At 43.1% G+C, this 21,844-nt stretch overlaps 1 protein-coding gene across 2 annotated transcripts in view; it reads right to left on the minus strand.

Moving 5' to 3' along the window:
- The window catches only part of KCNAB1 (potassium voltage-gated channel subfamily A regulatory beta subunit 1), a 383,165-nt gene that overhangs the window by 244,888 nt on the left and 116,433 nt on the right, over positions 1 to 21,844 (minus strand). Inside the window, exon 1 of one of the 2 annotated variants that reach the window (XM_060639045.3) lies at positions 19,603 to 20,604. The exons of the other annotated variant lie outside the window; for it this stretch is intronic. Coding sequence (XP_060495028.1) covers positions 19,603 to 19,823 — 221 coding nt within the window. The 5' untranslated portion in view covers positions 19,824 to 20,604. Of the gene's footprint in view, positions 1 to 19,602; positions 20,605 to 21,844 lie in introns of those variants that run through there. 2 annotated transcript variants of the gene reach the window in all.

Genomic DNA, 21,844 nt, shown 5'->3' on the forward strand with positions numbered 1-21,844 from the left:
CTGTACAGTACTAGTCTCAGTCCCTAAGTGATGGGAGACATCGCACTCGACACCTAGCTTTCTCTCTAGTTCCTAGTATTATGAAGCCCCAGTCTTCTAATCCCTGCTTTTTCTGGCTTGTGACATTTGACAATCAGGTTAATCACAAAGACGGGAGGAGGACTAAGGAACCTCCAGCCATCGCCTTGCTCCTCCTTTTGGGAACATAAGTCAGCTACCTTCTCTTTCTCTGATGCTGACCACCAGGACTGGGTGAGTCAGGATCCATGGTTTATAACATTGAATGTGATAGAGTTTTCTAATTCTACTGAGCAATCTCTTTTACATTACTTCCATTATTCTCAATTCAGTTAAGCAGGTGAATCTTGTCTCCCCACTAAGGTAAAAAGCTGAGATGATCCTCAAATAGTAAGTACAGTATTCAGTATTTCTTTTGCTTCATGCAGGGACTACCAGAGTGCTATGCACGTAACAGATAGGGACTAAATAAAGGTTTGTTGGCTTGAGGGAGGACAACATGAGCAACAGACGCCAGAAGCCTATACTGTAGCAATCCGTGGTGGCTGTCCACTGCCACGGTGAACCAAAGAGGCCAACACCTCTGTGGTAAAGAGCGCTGGAGCCTCCCTCAAGCCCAAAAGGCTACGTCCACGTGACACTCAAGATTAATTCCTTCCATCAAAAACTCAAACAATCCAGAATTAAAATCCAGATTTCTAGAATCACAGAAATAAGATACTCATATGATTGAATGCTTGCCTTTTACTTAAAAAAATGATTTATTGTTTGCAACTCCGTACAGTGCCAGAGAGAGTTGGGTAAAGCCGGGAGAAAGTAAACAGCTAGCATTCCTGAAGGAATGTTTGTGTTCCAGCTTTGAAATTTGGAGGAGGGGGGCTGGTAAGTATTTTTGTTTTTCCTCTTTGGAAGGGAAACACAAGGAAAATAAGGACTGGATCTCTAACTAGAAGGGAAAAATAGCTTTTAGTAAAAATCGGAAAGCAAATGCTAGTAAATCCTCAGGATATATGTACATTCCAATTTTTTTTATGTTGACACACTGTATCTCCTAAATTGTAAAGTTCCATCAATTGAAAATGTACCATCCATTTAATAGTAGCTGTTCAGAGCAAAGAAACATGACCAGAATAACTCCTGGTATTGATCATAAGACATTTCCTAATGTGAACATGATAGAATTAAAATGTTGAACTATTAAGATCAGTGTTGTTCTGGGCCTTTTGCTTAATCTTCTTTACAGCCTGGAAGGCAGATATTGTCACCATCTACATTTACTGATGAAAAGGTAACCCAGCATCAAAGACAGTGTAAGGGGCAGAGCTGGATTCAAAAAGGCTAACCATCGTAGCAAATAGCCCCAGATTAGCAGTTCTGCAGGTAAGACCTTCATTGTTAGCATCATGGGCTTGTCTACAAGATATCTGACCATTTCCCACCATTTCCATCCCTGTCTCCCCAGTTCAAGCCACCTTCTCCTGACTGCAGCATCTGATTGGCCCCTTGACTTGCGCTTGTCCCCCTCCAGTGAGCAATCCTTACAAAGCCCACACAGATCTTGTCACTCCTCAACTCAAGATCCTGAAATGGCTCCATCCCACTCAGAATTAAACCGAAGTCCTCATCACGGCCCACAAGGCTCTCCCAATCTGGCTCTGGGCTGCTACTCTCCCTCCCTGGCTCATTCCAAGCTCACTGGACTCATAACTGTTTTTGGATGCAGCAAGGACACTCAGGGCCTTTGAACTTGCTGTTTCCTCTCTCTGGATTGATTTTCCTCCAGATGCTCAGAAGGCTCACTCTCTCATCTTCTTCCAGCCTACAGTGCAAAGTTATCAAAAAACATCCCTGTCCATCCTCTTTAAATAGCCCCCTCCAGGACTTTCTGCCCCTTGCTCTGCTTATCTTCATAGCAGGTGTCACCTCCTGATAGGCTAAACATTTTTTTTGTTTCTTCCTCTCCCTCTTCTAAAATGTAAACTTTTTATTTATTTTATTTTTTAAATTATTTTTTAAATGTTTGTTTATTTTTGAGAAAGAGAGAATACCAGTGGGGGAGGGGCAGAGATAGGGAGACAAGGGATCTGAAGTGGGCTCTGCTCTGAGAGCAGACAGCTTTCGATGTGGGGCTTGAACTTACAAACTGTGAGATCATGACGTGAGCCACCCAGGTGCCCCTAAAATGTAAACTTTTAAATTTTTTTTAATGTTTTTATTTTTGAGGGAGAAAGAGAGAGGCAGAGCGTGAGCAGGGGAAGGGCAGAGAGAGAGAGGGGGACACAGAATCTGAAGCAGGCTCCAGGCTCTGAGCTGTCAGCACAGAGCCTGACGCGGGGCTTGAACTCATCAACTGTGAGAAAGTGACCGGAGCCAAAGTTGGACACTTAACCGACTGAGCCACCCAGGCACCCCTAAACCGTAAACTTTTTAAAGGCAAAGACTGTTTTGTTCACCCCTGATCCTCAACACCCAGAACAGCACCTGGCATCGAGTGCTCAGGAAATATTTGTTGAGTGAATCCATTCATTAGAAATCCTATCAACCTTGATAGCTAAGAACACACATATATATATATATATATATATATATATGAGCATAATGCTCTGCTAGGATCTATTCTATACAACCCCTACTCCATTCTGGATAATCATAAGATGAGAAAGATTTAAGGCCAATAGTTTAATAATGAGACAGATCTGTCTACTAACTCCTGCTACACTGTGGTTAGAGCAGTGCATGAGAGTTTAGTAATAATGTGGTCCATCAACAGCCTCTCCAAAACAGCGTTGCTCTGCCTTACCCATACATTTGTACTTTCCTTGGCCTCAGTTCTCTCTCAAAGGGACAATAACAGTACCAGGATAACTTCAGAGTCCTTAATTTTCTCCTTATACACAGCTCTGTACTACAAAACTCAGCTTCAATTTTAATAACATTCTCTCTTGTTCTAAATCAAAGTGGAGACATTTAATCATTCTTTTGAGAAATAAGTGCACCTGTGAGAGGAAGTTTTTAACCAAATAAATAATTTCTATTGTTGTGAAGGCAGAACAAAAAAGAAATGGTGGAAAAATTCAAATAAAAAGAGTTCCCTATTTCTGTAAAAATAAATTCTCTCTTAAGACAAATATATGCAGTTTCTGCATGGCTAAGCCTGGGGACTCCTATCTCTGCAGCATGAAGAATTTATCCTCTTCCTCATCCTTCTTTGGTTGGCTGACTTCCCATCTTGAAATGATGCCTAGATTGTCCTTCCTGCCCAACCTGTACATCTTCCAAAATACACACAAAGCAAGTAAGAATCGCAGACCATAAGCTCAAGTGTTTGGGAAATATAGCACGTTAACATTTTTCTATAAGTTAATTTCAACGCAGGGAGCCCTTCTGCCAAGCTGACAAGAAATTCTACCTTCAGATGGTATTGGCTCTCTTCTTGCCCTCTCCATGCCACTTGGGTTGTCTTAGGTCCCAGGGTCTTACCCTCCCAAGGAACCCTCCTACCGCTGCTCATCTGTTCACTTTACCCCAGAGATTACACAGTGGTTGATTATGCTCCTTCCACACAACACAGGAAGCTTCATAGATCTCGGGGAGGTTGAACCCCTGACTGGGGATCCAGTCTATACCACAGGGCCATTCCCTATGAGATCCTATCACGTTCTTTGCATGCTATCAGGGACCAAGGCTTATGGGGCCTCAGACTTCCGGCCGAACCGCCCATCTAGCAGAATCTCAACTTAATCTGAGATATGCTTTTTCTCTCAAAACTGGTTCTCTTCAAGTGACCGAGGCTTTTGGAAACAAAAGACACACTTTCTGCAAGTAAGGAGGCACAAGCTACTTGCTTGAACAAAGACAAAAATGCGGAGGTGCAGGGAGAAACCACATATATTAATATCTTTAAATGGTCTCACCACATCTGCCCCACTGCAACCAATACAGAAGATCCCTCCTCGTTCATGCACCTCAGAAGAAAAGGGCAGATAGCTCAGTGTGGGCTGGAGGGACTGGATCTGGATTTGGAGTATCAAGTGATCCTGCGCCTAGGTCCTCAGGGAATTCAGACCCTCAGGTTGCTGCAGCCATTGAGAAAAAGCCAGAGTGACTGGATGTGCCTCGATAAGACTTAGCCAGCTCTATTTGCACATGATGTTCTGTTCAAAATCCAAGTCACTGAGGGGCTTTTGGAATTGTTCTATCCCGTATTTTAATTGACCAATACATACCTGTATTATTTATCAATATAAATAATTTTCCCCTGAAGTACAGTTGGCCTGGAGGTAGTCCCTTTTTACGACGTAATCCGCTTACTACCATAAGGAATCTAGGTTTATAAACCACCTTGCTTTCAATGTCCCCTTCTTTGTCAAGGATCAAGCGAGAACTCGAGAATCACCAACGGACACAGACCCACGTTCTTCGCAGAAAAACAACACAAACAAAGACTCAGGCAGTCCCTGCACGATTCTCCCTCAGGACCCTGCGCACAGCTGCACTTTGGTCTTTCCTAACAACACAGTGTATGGCCAGCAGATGCTTCTCAAGGACATGTGCATTGTTAAGGGTGAGAATAAGACAAATGTTACAAGCGTCGTGAATCCCTGTCTCAACCCTGCCATTTTTAGTCTTCTTTCCTGTAAGCCATGCAATTTGAGGTATCGCCTCATATCCTTTTCTGGTACAAGGCTAGGTGTAAGTAGATATAACAGACACGATGGGGGACAGCAAGCACAGGTCAGGCTTTTCAGCAGCCAAGGTCAAAAGCAGACAGGATTCTTGCCTTCAAAGGAAAGAAAACTCTTCATGACTGTCAAGAGGACAAGTCGGGTAGAGAACGAAGCCTGCACAAAAAGTCAAGAGAGTATATTGTAATACAATCCCCTGGAAGACTTTGAAGCTTATAAAAATGAAATCATTGTCCATTTCTCATCACCCACCCAACAAACTTCCATTGGTCACCTACAACAAGCCAGACATTGTGCTACACGGGGAATGACTAAAATATGAATATTCTCATGCAAAAACAAACTTTTAAAAAAGACCTACTGCAATGCTATCACCATATGCTTTAGAGCCTCACCTATTCTTGTCCCTGTGTTATTGATATTGATAATTATGATGGATAACAATGGGTATTTTACATACATTATTTCATACAATCTTTCAAACAACCCCATAAAGGATTACCAGGTCCATCTTACAAACACTGGGGTACAGGGAAGTTAAGTAATTTGCTAGTGAAGACAAAGCTGGGTAAACAAACGTTGTAGTACCTTTGGCTACTAGGCCATGGAACCATTTGCTACTATTATCCATGTTTTGTGTTTGTACCTTAAACACACACACACACTTTGCTGGACTACATATTTATCCAAAAAAATCAACTGTAAAATATCTGTTTCCTCTCTGAGCTGCATGTAACTTTAGCTACTAATACCTAAAGATGCACTTATTCCCACTCAAGACAAATTTCTAATAATATGAAATACAAAAAAAAAAAAAAATCCACATCATCTCTCAATTTCCTGCAGCCTACGGATTCTGGGATCAGCCCTGAGCTCAAGTATACATTCCTTGTGCTACTATACTGATCTAGTCCTGTCTTTGCCCTGGTTTTCTGGATAGAGTAACAATGAGGGACACCAAGCACCTGGACCATTCCACCGCCTCATGCTAAAAAAGGGAACAGAATCCTGCCAATGTTAGAGTTTTTTTGTTCTGAGTTGCCCTTGGCATAAATACATGCTGGTCACTATAGGAAAATATTGGTCAGAAGCTGTCTGAACTTAAAATTGAAAACAAAAGACTGCACAACATGTCATTAGGTTTTGTTTTTGTGCCTCAGTTGCCGTAATTGAAAAAGGGCACAATACTACTTGCTACCTCCTTTCAAAGTTCTCCTCAAAGATAAAAAATAATATTAAGTTCTTTCAATTCCTTGGTTAAAATGTTTACATGAGACAATCAACAAAGATTTTAGTAACATGGAATGTTATTCAGACATTCTGATAATGATTGTATTTGTCTTTTGTTAACCCTGTCCCCAAAGCCTTTCCATCTCAAAATATCAAGCGGTCAAATGGCTAACATCCTTAGCAGCAATAACCAACAAGAAAAATCATAAACATTTTATGACTATGTCTATTGCTAAAACTAGTCGTTGCTAAAAGTCAAATACTTTGATCAACGGTATTATCATGCGATCGTATTGCCTTCTTGCTAAAAAATGAAACGGAAGCGTACTTGTTAAACTCATCACATTTGCTTCATTAGTGGTCATCGATGACCTATAACTAGGCAGAGTTCATTACTGCAATAAACATACAGACTTCAGTTGGTTTATCTTTCTTTTCTTTGGTCAACATTAAGCAATGTTGTCATTGTTATATTTGTGTTAGGACAATGTCTTCTCCACGTTAGAATACAGACTCTGTTAGTGGTAATTTAGGGGAGAGCAAAGACAGGTCTGGCTCCTTCCCTCCCTGCTCTCAGGGTACTACAAGTAGTGTTTGGTATTCATTGGTGGCTCTAAATACACTGTTACATATATACAAAGGCGATGTGATGGAATTGGAAAGGTACATGGAGTTGTCCAGCCCTGTGAGGGATTATAGAGCAATACTTGCCTAGTCCCATTTTATTATTTAAATAGGCTTCCCACCTAGCACGGAGCCCAACGTGGAAACTGAACTCACCACTTGAGATCGAGACCTGAGCTGAGATCAAGGGTTGGCTGCCCAGCCAACAGAGCCACCCAGGCGCCCCTCATTCCCATTTTAGAATTACTTCCTCCACACTGCATTCTAACGGATGCCTTGCATCCAGCTCTAGAGTTCAGGGTGGTAGCACAGTCCATGACCTGCAAGGTTCCCAAAGAGGTCACTTCCTCACTCCCCTCTCACCGGAGCATTGCCTCCCTCACACCCTCCAAGAAACACTATCTGGCCGTGAGAGACTCAATTACACGCCAAAGTTGTGTTTTAACTCTTGACTCCCTATTTCTGAATTCTCAAAGCTTCCTGATTCCCAGTGAATCTTTTCTTCTAGCTCACTTTGTGCCCACTAATATTGCTCCCCCAGTTTGATACAATCTGGTACTTAATGCTTGCATTCCGAGAGAGGGTATATAGATTTGAATGATTTGGCACCAAGAGTGCTATCTTCAAAGCCCACTACTCTAGACCTTGACAGAGGAGCTGGGGGCCTTTGGAAAGGGATTGAAAGAACTGAGGAACAGCCACCTTCCTCTATTGGTAGGTGAGACAAAGATTCACAGAGGAAAACTGCATGAGATTAAAACATTTGAAAGTTTGTGTCAGAATAGGGACGCCTGGGTGGCTCAGTCAGTTAAGCATCTGACTTCGGCTCAGGTCATGATCTCACAGTCTGTGGGTTTGAACCCCACGTCGGACTCTGTGCTGTCAGCTCAGAGCCTTGAGTCTGCTTCAGATTCCGTGTCTCCCTCTCTCTCTACCCCTCCCCTGCTCATGCTCTCAAAAATAAATATTAAAAAAAATTTTTTTAATAAAATTTGTGTTAGAATATATGCAAATTTTGTAAATAAGAAGAAAAGCCTTTCTGTGATTAAAATGACTGGTCAACATAATGGCTTCAAGAGAACAATAGTTAATAGAAGGGTTCAGAAAAAGAATTTCACATCTCTGCAAGAAACTCCTTTCCTCCCCCACAAGGTTGTTATGACCACAGTAACGAGGTAGGAACAGCAGGGGTTTTATGGAAGGTCTGTTATAGGATGTGCACAGAGCCTCACAGATGCATCATGTCAGGAAGAAAGACACGCTGCTTCAGCTCCTGCCACCCCACATGCTATAGGATGGAGTGGGATTCACATCTCACTGATTAGTTATGAAATTTGGATGCAGATATATTTAATATTTGGGGGGGGGGGAGAAGAGAGAAAGAAAGTGGGGGGGGGGGGGGAAGAGAGAGAGGGAGACACAGAATCCAAAGCAGGCTCCAGGCTCTGAGCTGTCAGCACAGAACCCAACGCAGGGCTCGAAGTCATGGACCGTGAGATCATGACCTGAGCCAAAGTCTGACGCTTAAGTGACTGAGTCACCCAGGTGCCTCCATCCATGGGTTTTTCTATTAATGTCCACCTCCAAATCTTCTCATTTGTACCTAGATCATAAAAGAAAGGAGAAAAAAAAAGTGAAAAGGGGGATCTCCAGTAGCTGTTAGCTTGAGGGGCCTTACAAGCAGAACAGACTCAAGCGATAACTGCCATTATAGTCACTGCCAAGGTCAAGATAATACTGTTTCAACTTTTTCACACTGGAGCTGTATGTTGTGACTAGGAATTTTTATTCTGATTGGAAACCTAAACTGTAGCCATCCACGGAGAAAATCCCCAGTGCCCTGCATTTTCAGTGACCTCATTCTTCCTTTTGCGGTCTTGCCTCGCCTAAATCAGTCTTAGATGTTAGAGAAAGTGAGGAGGATGTAATGCTTGGTACTTTGGGTCCCTTTAACTCTCCCCTCTCTTGCATAACATAGCACCATGGTATTACAGTAAGCTGTACATCAGCCCCTGGAAGTTATTCATGCCCTCATTTCTGAAACCTATGAATAGGCTACCCTATGTAGTAAAGAAGACTTTGGGGATGTGATTATGTTAAAGATTTCAAGATGGGGAGATTATCCTGGATTAGCTGGGTGGACCCAGTGTTTTCATAGGAGTCCTTGTAGGAGGGAGGCAGGCAGATCAAAGTGAGGAAAAGGAGATGTGAAGACAGAACCAGACGTGGAAAGATGTGCTTTGAAGGAGCCACAAGCTATAAAATGCAAGTGTCCTTGAGGAGCCGGAGAAGGCAAGGACATGAACTTCTACTTTGAAGCCTCCAGAAAGAGCACGGACCTCCTGACACCTTGATTTTAGACTCCCGACTTCCAGAACTGTTGGTGAAGGCACTAACTCTCTGGTAGTTTGTTGCGGCAGCAATAGGAAAACGAGTATGTTATGCAGTGTCCAGATTTGCTTCCTAAGCATACTTGCTGTTTCCCCTTCTAAATTACCTCTCTTTCTGAAACAGGACTGTGGAAGGTCCTGCCTAGGGGAAACAATTCCTGGAATCTGACATTCTCAGGCAAGTACACACTCACTTCTCTGGGTAAGGAGTGACCCAGGGCTTTCGTGGACTAAGATGGGAGCCTCCTGATTTCAGAAGATGGCTTTGGGAGAAACTGTATTTGGGTAAAAGTGAAACCCCAAACTTCTTCCTTGCAAATGAAAGAGAGGCCATTATTAAGAGAGAAGTTGTACGTCACACCATGAATTTCCCAACTCCCACTTTTTGTTTAAGTAGTTCATAGATCTTCTCTTAAAACTGAACAAATATGTTTTCCATCAAGATGAAAACCCTGTGAAATCAAACAAAGACTCTCTGAGCATTTCCAGTCTTTTCAGTATATGCAAAGACTCCATAATGCAGAGGTGCTTGTGAATGAGGAGGTAGGTAATAGAGTATTAGTGAGTCAAAAGGCCTGTTTTCATCAAAATGCCTCAGAGGAATTCTTTGCTGGTTCTTGAGTTGAAAGAGGAGTAGCATTCATTAAAGCCACGCTATTTACACAGTCAGTTTTTATAACCAGCTTGTTGCTGTGGTCTCAGGCCAAAGACTCTAACAACAAAAACCCAGTAACATAAAAACCAAGTTTAAAGTGGAAATTAATTTCAAAGAAATGGAAAAGAGTGTGCTTTATTAGCATATGTTCTTCAGGAAAAAGCTCGCTTTTCTTATATAAGAGCTCTGTTAAACCAGATGGGCCTTCTAGTAGATAGAAACTCATCATGGAGAACTCTGTGGTTGGAATTTCCTGCAGCTAAGTCCCTTCAGGGCCACTGTCTTGGAAGATGTTAATTACCAACACAGAAGACTTTTCTTGTTATTAATACTGGTTCTGTACAATTGCCTTGATCTTTAAACCTGGAAGATTAAAAAAAAAAACTTCCCTATAAGAGGATATCAGAAAGCCAGTGAATCCTATTATCAGCTATTAGGTTTTTCTATTTGGATACCCAACTACCACTGAAACCTATAGATTAGATATGCACTTATTTAACCCAACAGACTTCAACTGTTCTTGTAACCTTTAGAGCCAATGATCTCTTAAGAGTTGCTATGTATCAGCACAATCACCCTCCGTGATTTTAATAAGTTATAATTTTAAAACATATTTCTCAGGAACTTTTTCCAAAGATTAGTTCAAAGTGTTAAAAATGGTTTCTCCCCCAGGGTGCCTGGGTGGCTCAGTGGGTTGAGTGCCCGACTTCTGCTCAGGTCATGATCTCACCACTCGTGAGTTCGAGCCCCACGTTGGGCTCTGTGCTGACAGCTCAGAGCCTGGAGCTTACTTCCTATTCTGTGTCTCCCTCTGTCTCTTCTCCTAACCCACTCACATTCTGTCTCTGTCTCTCTCAAAAATAAACATTAAAAAAATATTTTTTTAAAAAACATGGTTTCCCCCCTAAAAACAGTAAGCATGGCCATAAAATGCAAACAAGGGGACAAAGCAGGTTTCTGTTATTAGGTGATCTTGCTATTCCTTACTGAGAAGTCTAGGCCTTTCCTTGGAATTGTATCCAGTTCTGGGTGACCTAAAGAAGATGTAGACATTGTACAGGGGCTTTAAAGGAGCATCCTCATTACTGTGGGAAATCAGAAAATGAAATCTAGGAGGAAAAAACTGGAACCATCCTGAAAATTAGGAGGCTAAATGTTAGTAATGGTTTTCAAGTTCGGGAACACTTATGGACGAAGAAATTATATCTGTATCATTTTCAGTTCAACAGGGACAGGCCAAGAAGCTTCCAGTGCACCTTGAAAGGGGCCAAGTCAATTGCAAGAAGGAATTTTGTCATGGTCAAAAAAAATTTTTTTTTAGACTCTTGGATGGTCTAGCAACAGAACAGTCAGGCCAGGTGAGCAGGTGCTGGACCAGAATGGGAGGGATCTCCTGCCTCAGGCATCAACAGGAGGTTGAGATCTTCCAGCAGGCCTCTGGGTGCCTCCCCTTGCCTCACTGCTCCACCCTTGCCACCTTGCCCCTCATTCTATCTTCACTTTCCAAATTGACATGACTGTTAGGGTCCAGACCACAGACAAGAGTTCTCAAATACCCTCACTTGATGGCTTCCTTGGGAGGTTTCAGAGCTTAATGAATGATTCTAATTCTTAGAAAGAAGAGCCAATTTTTTTTTTTCATGACTGCTGTGAAAGGGGATTACACAATATTTCTTTAGGGGCCTTTACAAGTAGCTGCTGCACAGCACAAATTGGAAAAACAGGACAGATTTCTCATGAGGGCTGGACCAGATGGCCTGTGCGAGTGCTCTCAGAGTCCTCCCTAGTTGTCGATTCCAAGAAAAAGCATCACTGCTGGGCTTCTGTTTTGGTTTCCAATCTGAGTAACTGAAAATCAACCTGCAATGAGGATTTTTAAATGTATTTTGATTCTGACTCTCAGGAGCAGACTTTCAAAGTAATCTCTAAAAGCATGGAGGAGAGTAACGTCTGTTCAGTACTGAATGTCCCAATGAGCATTTCATATCCCAGGTTGACATGGAGCACTGTCCCATCATCTGAGCCCATGGTTTTGTAGGTCTCTGAGATACCAGTTCTGTAGAAACTGTGACACTAAGCACACTATCTTCTAGAACTGAATTTTCATCCAGTTTCAGAACATGTACAAGTAGAGAGAGCCAGGGAACTCCTCTGGGGTCCTCACAATTCTGTAATAGATGGAGAAAGTTTCTTTGGCTCTCTTACTGCACAATAAGGCTTTGCTTCTTCTAAAGAAAAGTATGAACTGGAAACTGTGCATTTGTATAGAAGAAAATTGCCCTTTCTAGAAGCATTTTATGTACTGTCCTTCTTTTCGATGTTGAAAAATGGAGGGTAACCAAGAGGCTACAGTGTAGAAGCCTAAGGCAAGTAAGGAATCCTGCTCCTGCAGTCAGGACACCTGAGTTTGGCCTTGACTCTCCCATCACCTCCTTGAGTAACTTTGATGAAGGAACTGGCCATTCTGTATAAAATAATATGACTGAATTGGACGGCATCTAAAGTTCCTTCAGCACTAGCCTCCACTACAAATTTACTTATTTCTAGTGATCACGTAAGATTAAAAACTCTAAGTATTGAAATGGATATTTTTAAGACTTTTGCCTTAAGTTCTTCACTCTCTATAACTGTTTATTTTCTAATTCTGAAGAGCAGGAAACCGATGACCAAAACATTTTTTAAACATACAACAATGATTAATTGGCAACATTGAATAATTTTTTATCATAGTCTAATAATGACTACCAGAATGGCTTTGATATTCCTGTAAAGTAGGAATCAATGCTTCTGAATTCAATTCTTCTCATACCAGGGTTTTCTCTCCTAAAAGGAATGTCAAATTCAAAAAAAAAAAAAAAGGCCAAGAATCCTATATTTTGATCAGATTCACTGGACCTAAATCTCATTCCATTCAATATACTAATGACAGATTATATACTTGAAGAAATGAGTTTGAAAATTCAAAGTCAAATATATGAATCTGATTTCCCTTGTGAACATAATGGGATTTCTTTCCTCCCTTCAGAACATTTCTCAAAATTACCACAAGTTCAAGTATTTGCAGAATTTTCTTTAAAGAAAGGATTTCTATAAAAGGAGTACACTTCTGAAGGGGGGCATTGCGTGGATTGGGGTTAGAGACTTCATCTGCAACAACCCAGTTGAAGATTACAGCTGGAAGATGAGCTGTTTCTGGAAACACTTTGGAAAGATTCCTTCACTTGTATGTGCCCCACACATGCACACACACAGGCGCATGCGCGTGCGCGCGCGCGCACACACACACACACACACACACACACACACACACACTCTTCCAGAACCATGGAACTGGAACGACGTTTGCCTAACAACTTCCGGGAGGCTGCCTCCCCTCCTACCATTTTCTCACCAGCCCATGGATGCCAGACTTCTGACTGCTGTCTTGCAGAGGTGGAATAAACTCTATGAGACTGAATCAGCAACTAATTTTCAGGAAGGTTTCTCCACCTCCCCATTCTCACCATTTTGCTTTGAGGAAGAGAGGAAAGCCCATGCTATCAGTGGAAACAACAACGGTACTCTTAAAAAAAAAAAAAACTGACATTCTAAAAAACCAAGCTGCTCTCTTCTCTGGACTGAAATCAAATATTTCTATTTGAAACACAGCCACAGAGCAGGCTCTTCTCTTTCCCCCTCTTCAGCCCACCTATTTCCTCCCACTTTTCTCCATACGCATGTGCGCAAACACACACACATACACACATTCGGTGCCTTTTACGTAATCGGCTGACAAGACTGATCTTTCACTTCAATTGCTTTAATTCAAAACCTGCCCACCATTCGTGGGAGGTAAGGAACGGTGGATGACACGTGTGCTTTAATAAAGAGGCTGCGAAAGGAGGAGCATGGGAAAAGCATCTGGTCTGAGTCTTCTGTGTAGTCTCGATTCTCTGTAGGAAAAGAGGGAATGCTACGGAATTAAAGCACATTCTCTTACTTCACATTTACAACTCCGCAAATTGTTTTTGGAACAACTGCCAGGTTAATCCTTTCTTAACAGAACTTTAAGGAGACAACCTGTTCAAAAATCAGCAACCTCCATTGCTGATGTTCACCTGATGCCTAAAACGGGTTCCCCTGGCCTCCGAGGTGCCATAATCTGACCCTTCTTTACCTACAAGATGCTCTCTCCCCCACCTCCCTGCACAGACCCTCTACCCTATTCTATGATTTCTCAACCCTGCAAGTGCAGTCTTTGGGACATGCTGCCCACCTGCTGTAGCCTGTTCCCCTCCTGCTCTGTGCCCATCTTGGCGTTTCTCCTTCTTCAATGCCAAGCTTCCCTGGCTTTTCTCATGTGACCTCTCCCTGACTCCTACAGCCCCTGCTAAATGAGGTCTCTTCACACTATAGCAACAATCCTTCTTTGTATCACATATGCAGCCTTTTTGTGTACATACCTAGTCACACCAAACTGTAAAGACTCAAGAGACAACCCTCCCACTTGGCATTTAACATAGCATCCCACAGACATGGCCGTTCGTTTTCCAAGCATTTATCGAATAACTCTCATGTGCCAGGTGCCAGATCAGATTCTGGGGTTACAGAGATGAATAAAATCCAAAACTCAAGCTGCTCACAGACTGCCAGGGAAGACACGGATGCAAACAGATAATAGCAACAGTATGCCATCAATAATCTCCATCACAGAAGTAAGAACCAGTTGCAGTGGGGGCACGAAAGAGCGAGTATTTAATGCTAAGTGGAGTGGAGCCGGGCAAGGTTTTATTGAGAAGGTTATGCTAGTGTTTGGTCTTGGAGAATGCATAGGAGTTTGCCTGGTCAAGTGAGGTAGGAGAATTCTAGAATAGAACAGCCAGAACGGGAAATGATACAGAAGGACCAAAAAACCAAGAAGGTTCCGGGCACTGTGAGGGGTCCTCTCCCAAGTAGGTACTTCTGAGAATGCATGTGGTCATCAGAGGAAAGATGAGAACAGAGTCACAACTGGGAAAAAATGATGGAAGCCACACCATGAAGGACCTCAGGTGCCAGGTTAGGTACTTTGGATTTTTATTCCCTGAGCTACTGAATGGCACTGAAGGAATTTGAGGATAATGTTGTAATCTGAAGTTATCTAATGCATGCTAAAAATAAGGACAACAACCTGACTTTTTTTAAACCATTCATCCACCAAAGGACACACTGAAATATCCAAACCATGGAATAAAAAGAAACGAACTACTGAGACACACAGCAATTCTTTTGGGTCTGAAGAGAATTATACTGAGTGGAAAAAAAAAAATCCCCAAAGATTACAAATTGTATGATTCCATTTACATAAAATGTTCTTGAAGAAAGAAAATTATGGAGCCAGATCGGAGAGCAGTGGTTGCCAAAGACTGTGTAGGGATTGGGGAAGGTTATACGGATGTGGTTACAAAGGGGAAGCATGAGGGGCCCTCGTGGTGATGGAATAATTCTGATTCTTCACTGTGGTGGTGGTTACACAAACTTCTACATGTGATAAAACTGCATGGACATACAAAGATACACACATATGAATACACGTATACTGGTAAAATCTGAATAAATTCTGTGGATTATGGCAATGTCAATTAATTGGTTTTGATGTTGTGCTATAGTTATACAAGATGTTACCACTAGAGAAAACTGGATTAAGGGTACACAAAAGCTTTCCATATTTTTCTTACAAATTCCTGTGAATTTGTACTTATTTCAAAAACACTTTTAAGTGACCAAAATGGTACAAGGTGATTAACCTAAAAAACTGGGAAAAGTGGGGTGCGTGGGTGGCTCAGTCAGTTAAACATCTGACTTTGGCTCAGGTCATGATCTTGCGGCCTGTGGGTTCGAGCCCTACATTGGGCTCTGGGCTGACAGCTCAGAGCCTGGAGCCTGCTTCTGATTCTGTGTTTCCCTCTCTCTGCCCCTCCCCTGCTTGCTGTCTCTTTCTCTTTCTCTCTCAGAAATAAACATTAAAAAGCTAAACAAAACAAAACAAAAAAACTGGAAAAAGTAACTTCTTAAAGTGGAATTTAAAGATTATTGCTCAACAATATTGATTCTTTGTAAAGGGTTCTCTTAAGAACTTCAAAGCCTGTTTTATGTAACATTACAGCACAAAGTTTTATTGACATGGGTGTATATATTACAGGTAAGATTTTTCTCAATGAATTGAGTCCATCAATATTCAAATTGTTCTAGGACTAAAGTAACAATTTCAGAATGGGGGTGGGTAGATATCAGTACAAATATGCTCAAACCTGAATGACAAAAGGCCTGAGACCATGTCAAATACTAGTAGAATCATTGTAAAAAGTTATTTTAAAAAAAGACACCCAACCACCCAAATAAGCAAAACCAAAAAACAAAACAAAACAAAACAACCCAAAAGACAAATCTGATTTAACTTCTATTCTCAGTGATTTGGCTTCCTTATGATGAAAGGTACGTACGGATCTTCATCGATCATGTATGGTTACAGAGCATACATCAAACTTTAACACAGTGTGATGAACTCGGAGATTTAAAACACACACAAAACTAAAATAAAGCAACTCTCCTGCATTAACAAAGCACAAGTGTAAAAACTGTAAGAAACACAATAGTCTTATGTTGTTTACATACAGGATAGTCCCCAGAATAACAGTTAGGTGGAATCTTGTTCTCTTGGGCTAAAAGTAGCCTTTGAATAGCAGATTTTTCTAGTGGATTTTTTTTTATCCTCAGCCTTGAAACAATAGCTAACTTTAAGCAAGCTTTTAGCACAATGGTGCTGTGAAGGCTATTGAGTATTTATTCTTGCAGAATTCAGATGCTTCACACAAGTATAAATTAATTCTTTCTAAATCCCAAGTTCACGAGTTCCTGATTAATGAACGGTAATCATGGGCTATTATAGGAGTTGGGCTTTCGAAATTATAAGGTGAGGGCATCTGGGCAGCTCAGTCGGTTAAATCATCTCGGTTTTGGCTGAGGTCATGATCTCACAGTTCATGGGTTCAAGTCCCACACTGGGCTCTGTGTGACAGCACACAGCCTGCTTGGGATTCTCTGTCTCCCTCTCTCTGTCCCTTCCCCACTTGCACTCTCTCTCTCAAATAAATAAGCATTAAAACATAAAAATTATAAAGCATCAGGTAAGTAAGAGGCATTCTACTCTTTTACCAGGGTTGTAACAAGTAGGTCCTCAATGTCCAGGTAGCGCCTGAGGGAAGTCCCTGGGTTGGCAGATAGATGGCAAATATGGGCACATTTTCACTCATGCCCCAAGATGCAGGCGTAATTCTGGAACTGAAGCAGGGACAGTAGCCTCAAGGTGAAGAAGTTAGCCCAGGCATGACCATCATCTTCCCCAAATAAAGTCTTCCTACGAATGTCTCCTAATAGATTTTATGATTTGTTTTCTTGCTTGTGGTCTGCTTCCCCAACCTGAATGTAAGCCTCAAACCTTGTCTGCTGTCTGCACCTTTGGCAGCCCAGTTCTAGTAGGGCTCCTGGTACAGAATAGATGCTCAATAAATATTTGTTGACTAAAATACCTCTTCACTCTGTAACACTGCTTTTAGATAAAAAAGAAAAGTGAGTGGCGGACACTTTTCAAATTCTGATGAAAGCTATGAGCCCTCCCCTTGGCAAAAAGATGAATGAAAAGACACTGGGTTTTTGTGGTTGTTGTTGCTGTTGGTTTTTTTTTTTTTTATTCTGTAGAATTTATAAATCCTAGCTTAAGCTATTCCTATGGACATCATTTTCAAGGATGCAAGGTTATTGTAAACACAGTTAGCCACTTTTTTAAATTTTTGCTATTTGTTATCAATAACACATGCTATTTTAGTGACATTAAGGACAAAGAAAATGATAATTTGGCTAATAATAACATTTCTATCCCGTTTTGTTTTTTTTTTTTTTATAAAGTGCAGAGCTTGTCTCTCGCCCTCCCTCTTTCTTTCTCCAACCCTAAGTGTACATTTGGCATAATTTCAACCTCTTTCCTAAAGGCACTGAGTGGAATTTGAAGGAGAGAGGGGTTAAGTCGCATTCACACACACAGAGAACCACCTGCCTGTCATGGGTAGGATGGTTCAGAATAAAAGGCAAGTGGAGAATCTTGTCCAGTCACCATAAGTCACAAAGGAGTCTAAGAATACTGAAAAACGCAGATGGCTAACTTTTTGTCAGAAAAGAGCTGTCCTTAGTTGCCAGGAATGGAAGGTGCCCACATGAATCTTACTCGCACACTGAGCTTTTGTAAAGAGAGACAGTTATTATCCAACCTGAGCTGAGCTGCACATATCACCAGAAAAACCTTCCTGGATATCTCCTGCCTTCTAAGAAGCTTCGCAAAACCAAACTTCCAACACAATGATCCATAAGCAACTATGAAACTCTGCCACAAGAAAGGAAGGGTATTACTTTTTATTTCTTCTGGTTTACAGAAACAAAGCTCATGGTGCTGCTAGAATGCTGGCGGCCACCATTCAAGTGACCTCTGTGATCCGCCTGATCTCCGAGAGTCCCATTCCTAGGGGCCCTGCTGATCAAGACAGCAGCTTGTCTTCCCTCACAGCAGCCGGACTGCAGGCAGAGCAGAGCCCTCAGGGCAGGGTTGGGTGTGTGCCACACAAGCCAGGCACGATACAAAATGCCAATGCACTGGAGGCTGCGGTCTCAGTTAGCTAACAGTCACTGTGGGCCCCCCCCCCCCCTTCCCCACCATGTAAACACTGGGAAAAACAGAGTTGCATTAAGGTAGGCTGCTAGCATCCTTCCGGGTTGGGGCAAAAAGCTTTAGCTATGGTATTGTAGTGCCTCCCCCAAGCACATGGCTTGCTTTCTTAATGGCTCAAAAATCCATCACAACAACAGTGCTTGGTGCTTCTGCAAGGAGGAGCTCCCAGTACCTCTACAAAGAAACTTTTTCAAGGGTAACTTTTGTAGAAATGGGTTTAAAAGCCTATTGCAGAAACCCCACGTGGGAAGCCTGAGGTGTGCATTATGTTCATTGCATCAAGTTCCTTTCATCCTGAAACCTGGCTCCTAACAGAGATGAGGCATAGTTAAATGTGAGTAATTGACAAAATCGTATCTGCAAAGTAGAATAACCAAAGCCTTTGGAAGATGCCTCATTAGCTTCTCTCCTCTACCTCTGCAAACACGTTGAGACTAGAAGGACAGCAGTTTTAAAGAAATAAAGCCAGGAGGGCTCAGTGCAAGGCAGATAGCATGAGAAGGCAGGAGTCACATAATTGAATAATGAAATTTTCTACTTATCAAATTTAAGTCATTCTCTATGAAAGAGAGCATCGACTAGTACTGGGAAGGCCTCCAGCTATGGAAAATAAGCTAGAGGAAGAGGGACCTTAAAAATTTATGAGGAAACGCATATTAAAACAAATGACTTTTTCTCCGTATTTCATAAGAAGGTCCCCATTTTATTCCAAGCGGTAATTTAGATTTAAATGTGTCAGTGTTCAACCTAATCTACCTTTATAGGCGTTTCTTCCTGCAACAAAACTTCCTTAAGAGCTTGCACAGCATTTGCTGCCTTGGTCTTTCGAAAGCTAAATAAGAATGCAGTACTAGATGGGAAACTAATTTGAATAGTATAAGCACAGAAACTACAGTCTGCACCATAAAATAGGACCAACACATTTGCTGTTGAAAAACTACCCTGATCTCAATACCAGTTTCCAGCAGTTGTGTTAGTCTCTGCAGACTGGAATTCATTCAACTGCTAAAGGTGTTCGCAACACTTTAGAATATACAAAACGGGCTGCATTTTTTAAAAAATACCACACACACACACACACACACAACACAACACAACCTCTTTGGGTGTCCCCTCTCCTAAGGAGCTATTTTAGAGACACCTGAGTATTCTAAATTAAGCAACCATCCACCGGCAAGTCACTTCTCAAAACCGATGAACTGTCCCCCAGTGCACCTGTATAGAACACAGAAACCCCGGGCAGATGGAATCTTACATCCATACCTATATTTCATGCCAGTCTGCTTTGCGGTGGACTCTTTGAGAGAAATGTGATGCTGAGGGGTGAACGTCCCCAGGCTGCGCGCGATGATAGCGACCGTGCGGAATTTGGCCCGGGCTGCGTTCACCACATTGGGGGCGGTGGAGCTCTGCTTGCTCAGAAGTCGGTCCTCACCATTCCGGCTCTTCAAATTGTGCTCTGTGCAGGCTATGGAGACTTGCATTGCTTCCCCGGGCAGCGCACGGTCCCTCTCAGAACCCCAGAACACAGGCAGTCACGAGAGGTTGAGCAGCTGGGGGGGTTTCTGCTCGTCTTTTAACCCCTCCTTGCTCCCCCTTCCTGGGGATGCCGTCAGACGAGTCCTCGCGGCAGAGGACTTCAGAGCCAGGCAAGTGGCAGGAGTGGCTGCGGTGCAGAACAGAGTCCCAGGCACCGAGAGAAGTAAACAGCCAGCCCTGAAGTTGTCACAGCAGCTGGAGCGCGGATCAGGCTCACAAATCTTCCCGGGCAGTAATCTCGGCTGATTAGACAGCCAAATCCATGCAGTCGGGAGGTTCTTGCAGACGCCTAAAGCTGAGCATTCGCGCTGACTGCCGGGGCCGGTCCACCGTGTCTGAATGCGGGCTCGCCTCTGGGCGATGGCTCAAATCCACGCAGGCATATACCGCAAGATGCGCCGCCAGCACGCTCTGGACCTCAGGCAGGATGCTCAACTGGCACGCGGAGCATCCAAGAAGCAGCTAATCGCAAGCTGGTCCCCAGGGACCGGTGGTCTCCATCCACTCAGACTGTCAGCTCCTTCCCCTCCCCGCCCCACTCCGGGAGGTCTGGGGCGGGGGGGGGGGGGGGGGGGGGGGGGGGGGGGGAGCGTGCTCAAGACCCCTCCCCACTCATTTTCAGGCAAAAGCCTGGGTTGCTGAGCCCACACTGACAAATGTTTGCAGCTGCACAGAAGCGCAGGCTGGCCCCTTTAAAGAGCTCCTAGCCTTTGTGTGCGACAAGGCAGGGACCACTTTCACCAGACACTTGCTGTAACAGAATCTGGAGGGCAGCTCATAAAGGGGGGAGGGCAGCTCATAAAGGGGGGGGGGGGTCTGCCCAGATTCAGACCAAATCTTGCTGCAGCACAACAGTTGGAAGTGGGGGAAGGCAGAGTGGGGGTGCTTCTGCCACGGAACATGCCAGTGAATTAACACGTGAATACTCTGTGACTGGCTTACTAAAACACTACTTGAAATCCCTGTTATTAGCCTTGTTAGAGTTCATTTCCCCTTCCCGCGTTATTCCTGAAGACGGTAAGTTTGAAGTTTCTTGAAAAACCACAGTGCAGACTTTTTGGAGTCAGCTAACTTGCCGTAAAAATCTATTCTGGATTTCAGAGGACCAGGGATAGGGGAAGAGGCAGCAATTCGGCACCACCCAGAAGGGGGCTACACAGGGTGAGCAGCAGGTCCACACCACCCAGAAAGTCCAGGCCAGGTGGCTGGAACTATGTCCAGTGCCCACCAGTCACCCAGGGCCACTGGTGATGACAAACACTATCCCCAAGTCAGGGGTGGGCAGCAAAACACTCCTCTCGACTTTGAATCCATGTGAGGTAGAAACATTGTGTGGTTCAGTGTCAGGTGCAAAGCAACTGCTCAAAATATGTGGTTGAACAAAACTAAGTATCAGTTGGCTGATGAGCACTTTATCTCTCCGTTTGAAATGCATGGAAGCCAGACTCCTTTTATAGACGCACTTACAATAAAATTATGGCTTCTGCAAGATCAGTTTTCTGAACATGGTCCCCAACAGACATTGCTGTCCAGTGAAAAGGAACAGGGCTTAAACTGACAACATTTGTGAGCACCATCTCTGTGCTAGGCAATAGAAACATGGCAGGGGGGTGGGGTGGGGGGTGGTTGAAGCACTGTCCTTCTCCCTCAAGGAACAGGCAATCTGTGTGGGAAGGACAAAGCATCCAGTCTTAAAGGGGCTAATTAACAAGTCAGAGGTGCATCAGTGTTCAAATGAGTGGTACAGGCACTAAATATGTTAGAGTTAAGCAGAGGAGTAATTACAGAAGGCTGGAGATAAGTTCTTTGATTCATTCCCCACACTTCTACCGAATCTCTATCAGGTACCTGGCTCTACTTGTTGCTAAGGTACAAAGACGGCTTAGACAGAGTCTGGACCGCAAGGAGCTCATGGGTTCCCAGGCAACCTTCGTAGAGGAGCAGGATTTTGCACAGGGCATGAATC

This window comes from Panthera onca, chromosome C2 (genome assembly GCF_046562875.1).
Source record: "Panthera onca isolate mPanOnc1 chromosome C2, mPanOnc1 haplotype 2, whole genome shotgun sequence".
Lineage (NCBI taxonomy): Eukaryota > Metazoa > Chordata > Mammalia > Carnivora > Felidae > Panthera > Panthera onca.